Source organism: Ziziphus jujuba, chromosome 4 (genome assembly GCF_031755915.1).
Source record: "Ziziphus jujuba cultivar Dongzao chromosome 4, ASM3175591v1".
Taxonomy (NCBI): Eukaryota; Viridiplantae; Streptophyta; class Magnoliopsida; order Rosales; family Rhamnaceae; genus Ziziphus; species Ziziphus jujuba.
The window spans coordinates 32,257,840-32,270,306 of record NC_083382.1 but is presented as its reverse complement, the minus strand read 5'-3'; the positions used below and the strand labels follow the sequence as shown (position 1 = coordinate 32,270,306).

The window sequence follows — 12,467 nt, the reverse complement described above, 5'->3', positions numbered from 1 at the left end:
CAACAACCATTACCAAGTCTCCAAATAAGCCCTTCCTTCGAACGAGAATTACCCATATTAAGACTTTTCTAAATGCAGGATCATGTATTTATTTCTCTATAAATGAGACAAAAGGGTGAAGTTGTTGCTTCATTAATAAAGCTTCATTCATTACTCTGGCATTTTTTCTCTATCCTTTTTTAAGAGTTTAAGCAGGGGCTTGCCTTTTCAAGTCATAGTCAATAATACAATTCATCTTGAAAACAAGGTTCTCTCTTTCAACTCCACTGTGTCTCGTCAAATTAGATTAATTATAATCCAATCAATTTTTTGTTTTTAAAAAAGTAATAATAATAATAATATCTGTCGTCTATCCTGTTGGGACCTTTACTTGTTGTGTAAAGCCTTTCCTCTTTCTTTTTAGGAGTATAGTTATGGTAGGAAGTAAATGAAACAACGAATGTATATCATGTAGTTTGTTTCGGTGTCTTTTTCGCTGTTAAATTTTCTTTTTCTTTTGGATAGAAAACATGTTAATCTAATAAAGAATAACATCAAATTTTCTTTTCTTCTTTTCTTTTGCACAGAAAACATGTAAATCTTATAACATCAAAGAAATTGTTATAATACCTTTTAAAGTAAATACTTTCTTACAAAACTAAATGTTTTACAATTTTTGGGCAATTTCAAATGCTCCAAACTATGTGGTAAATTCAACCATTTTCTGTATATAAAAAACGTGCAAGGATTGCAAGCAATTTCCCAAAGACTTCAAATTGATTTTATATTACAAAAACATGAAGCCGATATCCATCATGAAACCCAACCTGAGCCTCATACATTTTCTAGCTGTGGGTGATCCACATTTTCAGGCTTTGGTTGATCAGAAGAAGACGGCTTAATAAGCGGTTCTTTGCCATCCTTGCTGCTTATAAGAGGTATAAGTGCTCTGTTCTTAGGATACAGTAAGTAATGTTGACACATGAAAAGAAGGTCGAAGAATATAGATATCTGCAACAGTGTATTTCATGAAAGAAGAATACTGTGTTAGCAACTAATTGACTATTGAAAATATACATTAAATGGAAAAAAGAATGATGCTAGATACTGATGAATGAATGTTTCACACCGGTCTTGAATTGATAAAAAATAAGTGAGAATCGAGGAAGAAATCCCATACCAAAGATAGCAGGGTCTTCCCTATGTTTCCATAAAAGTTCACCCAAGAATCTGAGAGAAAAAAAAAATGTTCGCAAGTTTAGAAGAAATAGCACAGAATGCATAACATCATATGGAAATAACAATTTGGTTGAGGAAAGATGTCAAACTTTGATCTATAGACTGCACAGCCATTTGTAAATAATTTGCTATCCCTCCCGTAAAATCAAGCAAAATGTTGCCAATGCTGAATCCGTCTGTACTTTTCCTCGTGAAGTTCATGATTGCCTATATTACAAAATATTTTTCAAAAACAAAACATGTAGCTTGTTAAGGTGGTAATAGAAAAACTCAAAAGGGATAGGGAATTCCTACCTGAGGAATATATTTGATGAGTGTCATGAAGACTTGGATTGAGCTGTAACAATTGATCTCAATTTAGTTCCAAAGGAAATTTAACCGCACAGTTTCATATCAAGGTACATTTACAAAGCAGAACAGGAAAGTAAACTTTGTTTCTGCTCTCTAAGCGAAAAGAATGAAAGTAAAAGTTACATTCTGCACAGCTATTTATGACGATGCTAACCCATCAAGTAACCAAATTGAGCAGGGTTTCGATTAATTAGTGTGGTAGATATAGAGAAGAAGAAGAATTACAACTAAAGAAGAAGTACCAAGATAAAAGATGGGCTAAAAATCATGACTTTCGAAACATTCCAACAAGAAGGAAATAATAGGAAAGTAAGACACTAAAGACTAAAACACAAAGATTTAAGAGATTATCATCTTACTTGAATACAGAGATCAACCAAAGCCAAGAATGGTTCGGCAAAGCAATGAAAACACAGACTCCAGCTCCTAACCATACAGCAGAAACAATTGCAATAGTAATCTTTGAGACTTTTTGAGGTCCTCGCTACACAAATCCACCAAAAGAATGCAAAATTCAAAACGATATCAGGCTTTTCAAACTATACCACAGAAGAATCACATAAAACTTAGTGAAGTGAAAAATCACTTACTTCATAAATTGCAATTTGAAACAAGGTAATTGCTGTCAATAGAACAGCATGAGCCGAGAAAGCAACATCATTTGCTGCCACGGGTATCATCTGCGATCAATAATAGCTCATATAAGAAAAAGAAAGACAAAAAGGAACTAGTGACAGAAATTTTTGCTTTATGCAAGAAATACACCAAACTAGCTTGATATTTTGCATCCTTCTTTTATCATGCAAAGGCTATACCCTGTACCGAATTTAGATTTGATTTTGCAGGCGATTAATTAGAATATATATATATATATATAGCCTATTCATGTTTAGCCATTCTAACGCATTCAAAACACATAAAAAAATAATTAAAAAAAAACAATTAAATTACCCCTTTTAGAGTTATGTAGGGCAAGGGAAGGCAATTTAAACAAGGTGTTATTTAAGCTCAAACTAAATTGTTCGATATCCTCCAACTAGCATTTTACTTCTATATTCATCAACAAGCATACATGATTGTAAACAACTACTGAGCGCAGATTATACAATAAAACTGTTTCTTTATGAACCGAAAGCCAGAAACACAAACCTCTCCATAGCCATACTTCTCCAAGTACTGCTTTTGAACGGCGGAGCTAAAGTAAAGGGTGGCGTTGTATATGAGATAGGAGGAGTGCTTCGTCAAATTCAGCACCACGAAATCAAAATTCAACCCCACAACACTACACGCCCAATCCCAGAGAAAATTTATTAAAAAAAAAAAAAAAAGAGATTAAATTGATGGGTAAGAACAAAGTCGAAAACAAAAAAATCCAATCTTTTTGGGGGAAAAATAAAATAAAATAAAAAGGAAGTACCTTTTTCGGCGGAAATTCAAGATGACTTGTGGGTAGAAACTAATAGACCAAGAAGCAAAAGCGATCCAACCCAGAACTTCGTATGTCAATTCCAGAGGAATCGAATTCCAGGAAGCCATAGCTTTCTGATTCTCTCTTTCAGTCTCTGGGTCTGGGTCGTTTTTCGCTCTGTTCCCGGAGAGACTGAGACTATGAATTGAATTAATAAAAAAAAATAAAAAATAAAACAATAAATAATTTTGTTGCCTAGCACACAAGAAGAGAGGAGGATCACATTCAGGGGAAAAGTCAAACAACAAATTTCAATGGGCTTTGTTTGCCCATGCCAATATATCGTTGATTTGCCTCTTAACCTTTCAATCCAGTTTCGCCAACTAAGCCTGATGAAGCCAAACACATCCCCTACTCGTCCACGTGGACGCAAACTGTTTCGGATATTTGGCCTTTTGTTTTTTTTTTTTTTTTTTTTTGAATGAACAAAACCCAACTATACGTCCACATTCGTTTTAGTTGAGATTACGTTATTGTCGTTATTTTCTGCTAACCTCTTTTGGCTCTATTTTCTCCTCTTTTTTTTTTTTTTTTTTTTTTTCTTATGGGTAAATAATCTCGTCATTCCTTGTAATGTATAACAACTGGATAATTCGAAGTGGGATTTTCGTGTTTCGTTTCTATAACAGTTCAAAAAAGTTGATAGTCTGTTGTATAACAGTTGAAAAAGTTGATAGCCGAACATGGAGAAAATTGGAAGGAATGCATGTATCATATTGAATTGATTAATGGATAAAATTGGACATAGACAAGACAGCCTCTCTTGTGATCCGCCTACGTGAAGGGGAAGATACTCTTTTTGAATCTTCAAAAGTGTAAAGCTTAGAAATTAGATGAAGATTATTGTACATTTATGCTATAACCGCCAATCATTTAGCCTTATTTCGATATCGTATAAAATAAATCAGATTAACCTCATAAATCAAAGTTGTATAATGTTAATTATGGAACTTATTATATAATTTTTTTTAAAAAATTTTAAAAAGTAAAATGATTATCTTATTTAATAAATAAGAGTATATATATCTATATATCAAAATAAAGATCAATAATCTCTGTACAACCCAAGTGATGAGCTTACGTAAATATTATCTCTTATTCAAGTGGGATCCATGGAAACATCGTAGAAAGCAAATTCTCGAGTATTTGAATTTTCTAACTCCATAGTAGGAAGCGGGGAAAAATAATGATAAAATTTATCCTATCTAGCTTACAATCTTTTTTCAATTTTCTTATTCTGATTTTCTGATAAAACACATTAGGGGAATTTGATCCAATGCCCTTGTTTTAAAGGGCTTGATGAAAAATACCCCTCTTTTTTTAAACCTTTTTTATCTACCCACGTTTTTTTCAATATTCCAACTCTACCTTTACCCTATAAAGCACATACAATTTCTTTCTTCATCTTACCAGTATCCCACCTACCACATTTCGTATCTAATTTCCCTCCCCCCCCCCTCCTCTCTCTCTCTCTCTCTATATATATATATATATATATATATATATATTTCTTATCTGTTTTTTTGTTATTTTATTTGATATTTCTTTTGCTCCATTCCATTTCCTTTTCCTTCTTCTCCACATGATTCTTTTCCCTCTCACTCTCTCTTTCTCTAGGATCCTTTTTCCCTCTTACAATAGGAGCTCTTAAATTCTACCAGCAACTTCTTCCCTCTCCCGGTGACCTTTCTTTCTCATCTTCGCGGCTTCGGTTATCTACAGAACTTATTAGTAGGGCAAACGGTGATCGGAACCTATGCCATGTCAACACAACCCCTTTTTGCAATCTTCCCTCAAACCTATCCTCACTCACGTTACGTGTTCTTAGGGAAGATAACAAACCAACCACAGCAGGTAAGCGTTGCCCTTTCTCCCTTCATCCTTTTTCAACCTTTTTCGATTTAGAAATTCTAGTCTGGTTTATACATTGAATGCATGAATAGGGAGATAGTATTATGTTTTAGAATTCCATCATTATCATTAAGCTGTTAACTAGAACATGTTTTTTGCCAATGGTTATATGGAAAGCTTTGGTGCGGCAGAGGTGAGGATTTTTCTTCTGGAAGTTTAGCATGTCATTCTTTACAATGACCCACTAACAAAATTTTTCATCAAATGTTAAAAAGTTAACCAAGTCATTTTTCATTAGTTTTTGTTGGATTATCACTTTGGACCTGAACTTCCAATTAATTTATGCTGGCACTTCGAACCTGGACTTCATCAGTGGATATGTTTCATAACAGGGTCCTATAGATTTGCTAGCTAATTTTCTTCTGTTCTAGTGTTTATTTGGCCAAATTTCATATTCATTATGTGCTCTTTTTTATATTTTCTTTTTAATGCTCATTCTTGATGTGATTTCTTGAACAAGCTATTGGTACTTCAAAGAGGCATAATGAATTAAAGAAATTGTTTTCCCTATAAAGTGGATACACTAGTCAAACAGAAGAAGAATTTGTGAAAGAACTAAAACCCTAAGCAGCCTTACAAGAAAATACATTTTTCATTACTATTATTATGATAATAAGTGTTATTTATTAAATCTGATTTCCATGTTTTGTGAGGTTTTTGTGTTCCTCAAAAGGTGTCATTTACATATATTCTATACAAGGGAAAGATGGGTGCATCACTTTACAGGTCTTCAAAAGGATAGGCAATACAGTTAAAACCTCCATACCTTATGGTAAAATTTGTTTTCAAAATCTTTTTATTTTGCTTTTATCTTGTGAATACACTTATTTATATGGTTAAAACTGACACTAACTTTTGTAGATTGTGCACGTATTTTTCATTTTAATATAAAGAGAAATCTACCTCTTATTTTGTACATGTACTTTATCTTATTTTTTGTTTCTTTTGGTTATTTATTAGCGTGCATTTCTTCCTCCATATTTGAAGTACAATTTGTTTGTAAGGCATGTCTTGTGTTCACTGTCTTCTTAGTGTTTACTCGTTGAAATTTATCTTTTAAGCATATCTTGATTTTGCAGCCCTTTTTTGGCATGTTTGGATATGGAGGACCTATTGCATCTATGCATTTAGGTAGGTATGAGTTGCTTAATTTGTGTCCTTATTCTGATTGAATATTTCTAAATGTTTAGCTTTACCTTTTTTCATTTCTTTGCCCTATTCTAGGCATGCTCTTGTTTCTTCGAAGACAAAGAATTCCAAGAAGAATGCTTGATGCAATGTCTTGAAGTAACACATCAGAATATATTTTTCTAGTTGAGTTGTTGAAGAACTTTTTATTTTTCCTTTTTTACTTAATCATGCTTTCCTATTGTCTAATAATATTAATTTTAAAAGTCAAGATGTTCATCCTTTTTGTTGATTGATAATTTAAGTTTCTTCCAATGAGTTATGGGTGCATTACACTTGATGTGATTAAAAATAACCTCAATACGTTGTCTTCTAAGGTTCCTACACGAGCTACTATAATTGGCTACTGCACAAAATATCATATGCATCACTAAGGTATATATTCATACATAGGCATAACAACATTATTATTTTTGTGAAATGATACTCTTTTAAGTTCTTTTTCTTTCTGTCCCCCAAATTCATATTTATCTGTATAATCTTGTCTACTTTTAAATAAATAGATTTGACATTAGCAGGAAGGTTGAGTGAAATCGTTTAATGAGTACATAGAAGAAGGAATTAAGCAGATAACCTTGAAGAACTATGAAAGAAAATTTATGTTGTTGTATGTGCTGATCCCACATTGAAGAAATCTGATAAGGAACCACCCAAGGGTACTATAAACATTTATGGTACATTTCCCTGTCACCTTTTTGTTTAAAAATTCAAAATCCACCACTTATTGGTGGAACATTTTCTCAAGACTTTACAATTTTTTATTCCTATTTCAATTTTTGGTTGCAAACCCCATTTTAGGTCATTTCCTTGTTTTTTTTTTTTTTTTCTTTTTATTGTGAGCAAAGACTAAAAGAACCATAATAATGGTAGTGAACATAGAAATGATAAAAATAAACAATAAGCATCCCACTTACTATTTCATTCTTGTTAAAACTACATGTTTTCTTAAAGCTTAAATTTTTTATGTTGATAATTATTTAATGTTAACTGGTCTTATGTTTGAATGTGCTTAACCTTATATAATACTGTCTAGCAAAGAAAATATTTAGTTTAAATGCTAAGCCAATATCTACATATGTAATTTTGTCTAACATATATGTTGTATTTGGGAAGTGGAGTGAGAAAATGGGAGTGAGGAAAGTTGAAGCTAAAAAAGTTGAAGCTTTGAAATTTGGCTTCTCATTCTAAAGGGGAACTAGAGAAGTAATAGAACTCGACTACAAAAACTATTGTCAAATATTTGTTAGGCTGCTGAGTGTTTGCACTGATGCCTTTTAATGTTTTCTCCAAAATAGTTTTGTCCTACAAACAATTGGAATTCTGAAGTTGTTGTTAATTAGATTTTCTATTTCTATTCTTCAAGTTTTTGAGTCCACTTTCAGCTGTTCCTTTGGTAGTTTTAGTTGGATTTGGGCTCTATGGGTTAAGTTTTCCTAGGGTAAGTGTTATTCTGCAGCATTAATCATGGTTTACGAAGTGAATTGTTTAGCGATATTGTTTTCAGTGCCTTTCTTTGAGTTCTATGAATGAATTTTTCGATTTAAAGTATTTGCTTTCATACCGCTTCATAAGACTTAATATCCAATGTAAATGCACTTTGTTTTTCCTTTTCTTTTTTTGTATCAGCATGCATTTTTCTTTCTATTTTCATTTATATTATTATTATTACTTTAATATCTTATATTCAAGTAAATTATTCTTGTGTCAAAGAGATACTTCACAAAAATTGTTCTCCGTTTTCTTTGTTGATATTTTTTGTATTCATCCCCTTCTAATTTAGTCATTTCTCATACATGTTTATTGATTTAAACAGTCCATTGGGGCTTTCATTTATTGATTTAACTCAAACTCCAATTATGATGTTGTGGAATCATTTCCCTCTGCACTTCATGTTAAAAGATGCAACGATAGGTTAATGTATGATAATAATAGAAAACTATGGGAGCTGCGTAAGGAAGACATTTTATGTGAGTTCCTCAGTTTTGCTGCGGATCAATTATCCTTTTTGGAAGTTAGCCACCACTATATTATCTATTGTATTGACAAATACACACACATTAAGGGGAAAAAAACCAAGAAAAGATATTACAAAACAGGCAAAATCACAATGAATGTAAAATAAGGTGTTCATATGAAAAAACAAGTAAACCAATTGAAATTGCACATATAGATATCAACATTTACACGCACTTCAAAATTTAGATGTTGCTTTTCCTCATTTCATCATTAGCCAGACTAAAAAATTTAGATGTTCTGAATTTTAGAGGTCTATTTGGTTCCTATATTAGTCAAAGTAGTGCAATAGTATTATTACCTATATTCTTCTTGTTCAGTTCATATTTGCTGACCTTTAAATTAAGGTCAACATTGAGTTCCTTTCATTGTTGCATATTTGTACATTCTACACACAGGGAGTTGGCATTCTGATCTCTGACTTGGTTGGAACTATTAATGGATCCTCATTATCTGTGTAACAATGTTCAAATTAATATCTATGCTTTAGCTTTCTACTTTATTTTACTGAACCATAGAATTTCCACCTTTATCTAAGAACCTTTTTTCTCCTGAGCACTTAATAACTAGTTTTTAGGATTTTATAAATTAAGCAATTTATTTGTCACATGTTCTAAAACATTGTTAATTTTAAAGAAATGCTCAATACTCCCTGCTATTTGTTATGTGGGATGAACTTTTTTCTCTTTAGGTGAAAGGAACTGGTAGAAGATTATTCACTCAATTGTATTTGTGTTGTCAGCATATTATGATATGATGAAGCTCTTTCACTTTATGTTTCTATTCAAAATTTTAAGGAGCACAAGGACCACAACTATTGTGGTTTGGATTATTGGTAGGTCCATGGTAGGAGCCGCATTTGATGATTATTATCTTCTTAGGGACATATTAAATGTTTTATATGAGAAGTCTACTTGCTATTGATCTATTGTGATATCTAAATATCCACAGTTATAGTCTTTAGTAAACTTTTAATGCTTTTATTATGTGATTACTGTATTTAACATTATATTGGTTTTGTTATAATTTAGCAGTTTTTTTTCCTTGCATTAGAAGGCATGGTCTGCTATAATTATCATGAGGAGGAAGGGCAATACTAGAGTTTGTAATGTTTTTGAGCTATTTTGTTTGCATACATGATTGAAGAATTAATCAACAAGGGATATGAACGTCGAAATAAAGCAGCTATAATGCAAACTCTTGTTACTAATTGGTTGGAAAATATCATGCAAAAGCGCTCACATAATGGCAGAGGCTTACGTGTTATTCCATTGAACTTATACGAGTTTCAAATTGTTGGCTATAGCGTGTTCGTTGGAGTAGTCAACTTAGAAAATAAGACGTGGTCATGCAAGGAATTCGACATTGATGGATTTCCTTATGTCCATGCAATTGCAGCATGTAAGTATCAACATATATCTCCATATATCCTTTGCTCGGTGCATTACTCAGTTGACTCACTCCGTGACGCATATTCAAAAACCATATATCCACTTAGAGATAAATGTCAGTGGCATGCTCGAGATGATGTCATAAACCAGTTTATACTTCCACCTAAGATTGGAAAACAGTCAGGAAGACCAAGAAAGAAGAGGATTCAATCTCAAGGAGAGGAGCATCTTTAATATAGATGCGGGAGATGCAAACAGATTGGTCACAGTAGCTGATCATGCTCGGCCTTTGTACCTCTTGATAGCACTACCAACCAACAACACCATTCAACCAAAGGACCATAAATTTCTCTACGCTATATTAAGACAATGGGGGCTTGTTATGCGGTATGCGTGTGTTATGCAATGTAGTAAGGAATGCAATTAGTAGCTCAACCGCTAACATGTGTTTTGGCATAATAGACGTTGGTTTTATGTGTTGTTTTGTTGGCAAAGTCATCTATCGTATTGTGTTTTTAAAATATCATTCTGTGTTCAGTTTTTTTACAGGTTTCTTACTGTTTCATGGATGCTATTGCTACCCAATGGTAATTAACGATGCATCGTCGGTAATTGACATTTGTCCACCGTCGTAAAAGAATCACCACAATTCCATCCGATAACTTCAATCGTGTGTGTTTCCACCAAGAACAAGCTAAATCTAGCTTTATTAATGGTAAATGTTGACAAAGTAAGAGAAAAAATGACATTGATAAGTGAAAGCATTCAATTTGTAGTTGCTGGAAAAGTTACCGTAGGTTTCATCGGTAATTACCGAAACACCTACGGTAATCACATTTTACCCATTTTTTGCCCCCCACAAGTCCCCTAATGTGTGTTAAATGTAAAAACATGCAAAATAACATTCTTCAATGATCCTAGAGAAAAAATCCCAAAAGTTTTTAAAAAGTTCTCAAATTGGCATAAAAATTTGATTACTGTAGGGCTTTTGGTAATTACCGATGAAACCTACAGTAATCAATTTGTAGTTGCTAGAAAAATTACCATAGGTTTCATCGGTAATTATCGAAACCCCTATGGTAATCATATTTTATCAATTTTTTGATCCCCACAAGTCCCCGTAATGTGTGTTAAATGTAAAAACATGCAAAATATACATTTTTCAATAATCCTAAAGAGAAAAAATCCCAAAAGTTCTGAAAAAGTTATCAAATTGGCACAAAAATTTGATTATCGTAGGGCCTTCGGTAAGTACCGATGAAACTTACGGTAATCAATTTGTAGTTGCTGGAAAAATTACGTAGGTTTCATCGATAATTACCGAAACCCCTATGGTTATCACATTTTATCAATTTTTTGGCCCCCACAAGTCCCATAATGTGTGTTAAATGCAACAACATGCAAAATATACATTTTTCAATGATCCTAAGGAGAAAAAACCTCAAAAGTTCTGAAAAAATTCTCAAATTGGCACAAAAAATGGCCTAATATTGTTTGATCTAATGAGACACAAAGAGATATATATCTTGTATAGAGTGTTGAGCCTCTGCTCAAGCCCACTTGCCCAGGCTTAATTGAGTTTCAATATAAAATTAATTGGTTCTAGATTGAAACCTTTCTTGGACCAAGATAAGTGTACTTGGGCAAAGGCTGTAAACTCTCCACAAATGGTATTGTCTGGTGAATGGACTAATGAATTGAATGGTGGTAAGCCATATGGTGATCCGGATGGAGGAAAATTCTACAATTGACTGTCAAAACTTGATGATAGAAATTTGTGCAAATGTGGAGACTCCTTAATAAACCACGTACAACTTCTCTCCCTCTAACCAATGTCCCACCTCCCACACTTCAAATCCAATTTTCCTCTTTCTCTTACCAGCGACCCTTTAGTTTAACAGCTTTGCCCCAATTATTTTCAGCTGTCAGCTTTGTAAAAATAGAGGCTCGCATGGTGAAGAGCAAGAAGAAGACGAGATATTGGAAGTTTCTAGAACTCCTGGGTTAATATAGGCAAGTGCGGCACATGCTTCCTTATCCCATGCGACCCTACTCTATACACACTCTTCTTTTGCTCTTCCTTCTACAAGAGTTGTCAAACTTGCTATTGGCTTTGCTTCAGCATTTTCTTTCTGTTTATCTCTGAGTTTCTTCAATGGTGTCCACTTTTGTCTCACTTCCAAGATCTTTAATATGCAAACCTAACTCTCCTTCTTTCTCTAACCAATGATTATTATTTGGTAATAAGCACTTGAAAATTATTGCCTTCGAATTTTTGGTTTACTTATCATTTATGTTTAACTGGCTTATTTGTTGTGGATAGGCTCAAAAAGAAACTCACTGAGAATCTCTGCAATTTCTAAGAAATGGGAACCCTCTAAGGTATCTTTCTTTTTTGTTTAGTGAAATACAGGACGCACGGGGAAGTCAAATAAGGATATGGAAGTCATTCATAATTTTTTTAAGGTGAGAATGGATATTAAAGGATAATATAAAAAAGATCCAGAAAGTATGGGTAAATATCCTTAACCGTCTTTAAAGAGTGGTATCGAGCCAAATTCCCCAACACATTAAGTGGTTGAACTTGAAAACAAATCCCAAATAATGTAAAAACAATAATACAAGTATCAAATTATTTTATCAAAAATTTTAATAACTAATTATGTGATAGTTTTATAATGATTGTTCAATTAATGGTACTTTATACTTATAGAGAGTAAAATCACTAAAAATATGACAAATCACTTAATATCAAAATTTTGATATAAAAATTTTTAAATTTAAAGGAGTGTATTCAATCTAGAATTTAATAAATTTAAAATGAGTTATAGATTTTAAAGGATTTGATAGATTGTAATACAATTTCATAGATTTCATAAAGAATTATAAAAATCCAACAAAATATTTGGTATTAAGTCTGGATTTTA

The 12,467-nt window shown here is 32.6% G+C and overlaps 1 protein-coding gene and 1 long non-coding RNA gene across 2 annotated transcripts; one reads left to right on the top strand and one right to left on the bottom strand.

Annotated features, from left to right (window-relative positions):
- Positions 1-574: 574 nt before the first annotated feature.
- Positions 575-3,208, bottom strand: LOC107415207 (cystinosin homolog). The gene is made up of 8 exons (XM_016023493.4): positions 2,987-3,208; positions 2,719-2,851; positions 2,160-2,249; positions 1,929-2,053; positions 1,513-1,555; positions 1,308-1,425; positions 1,160-1,209; positions 575-990 (listed from the first exon to the last, which is right to left on the bottom strand). Exons 1-8 carry the CDS (start codon positions 3,103-3,105, stop codon positions 814-816), a joined length of 855 nt encoding a protein of 284 aa, XP_015878979.2. The 5' UTR covers positions 3,106-3,208; the 3' UTR covers positions 575-813.
- A 1,283-nt stretch (positions 3,209-4,491) lies between these two features.
- LOC132803385 (uncharacterized) lies at positions 4,492-9,190 on the top strand. The gene is made up of 3 exons (XR_009638582.1): positions 4,492-4,891; positions 6,028-6,079; positions 6,173-9,190. It is a non-coding gene; the product is annotated as an uncharacterized LOC132803385 (long non-coding RNA).
- Positions 9,191-12,467: the final 3,277 nt, after the last annotated feature.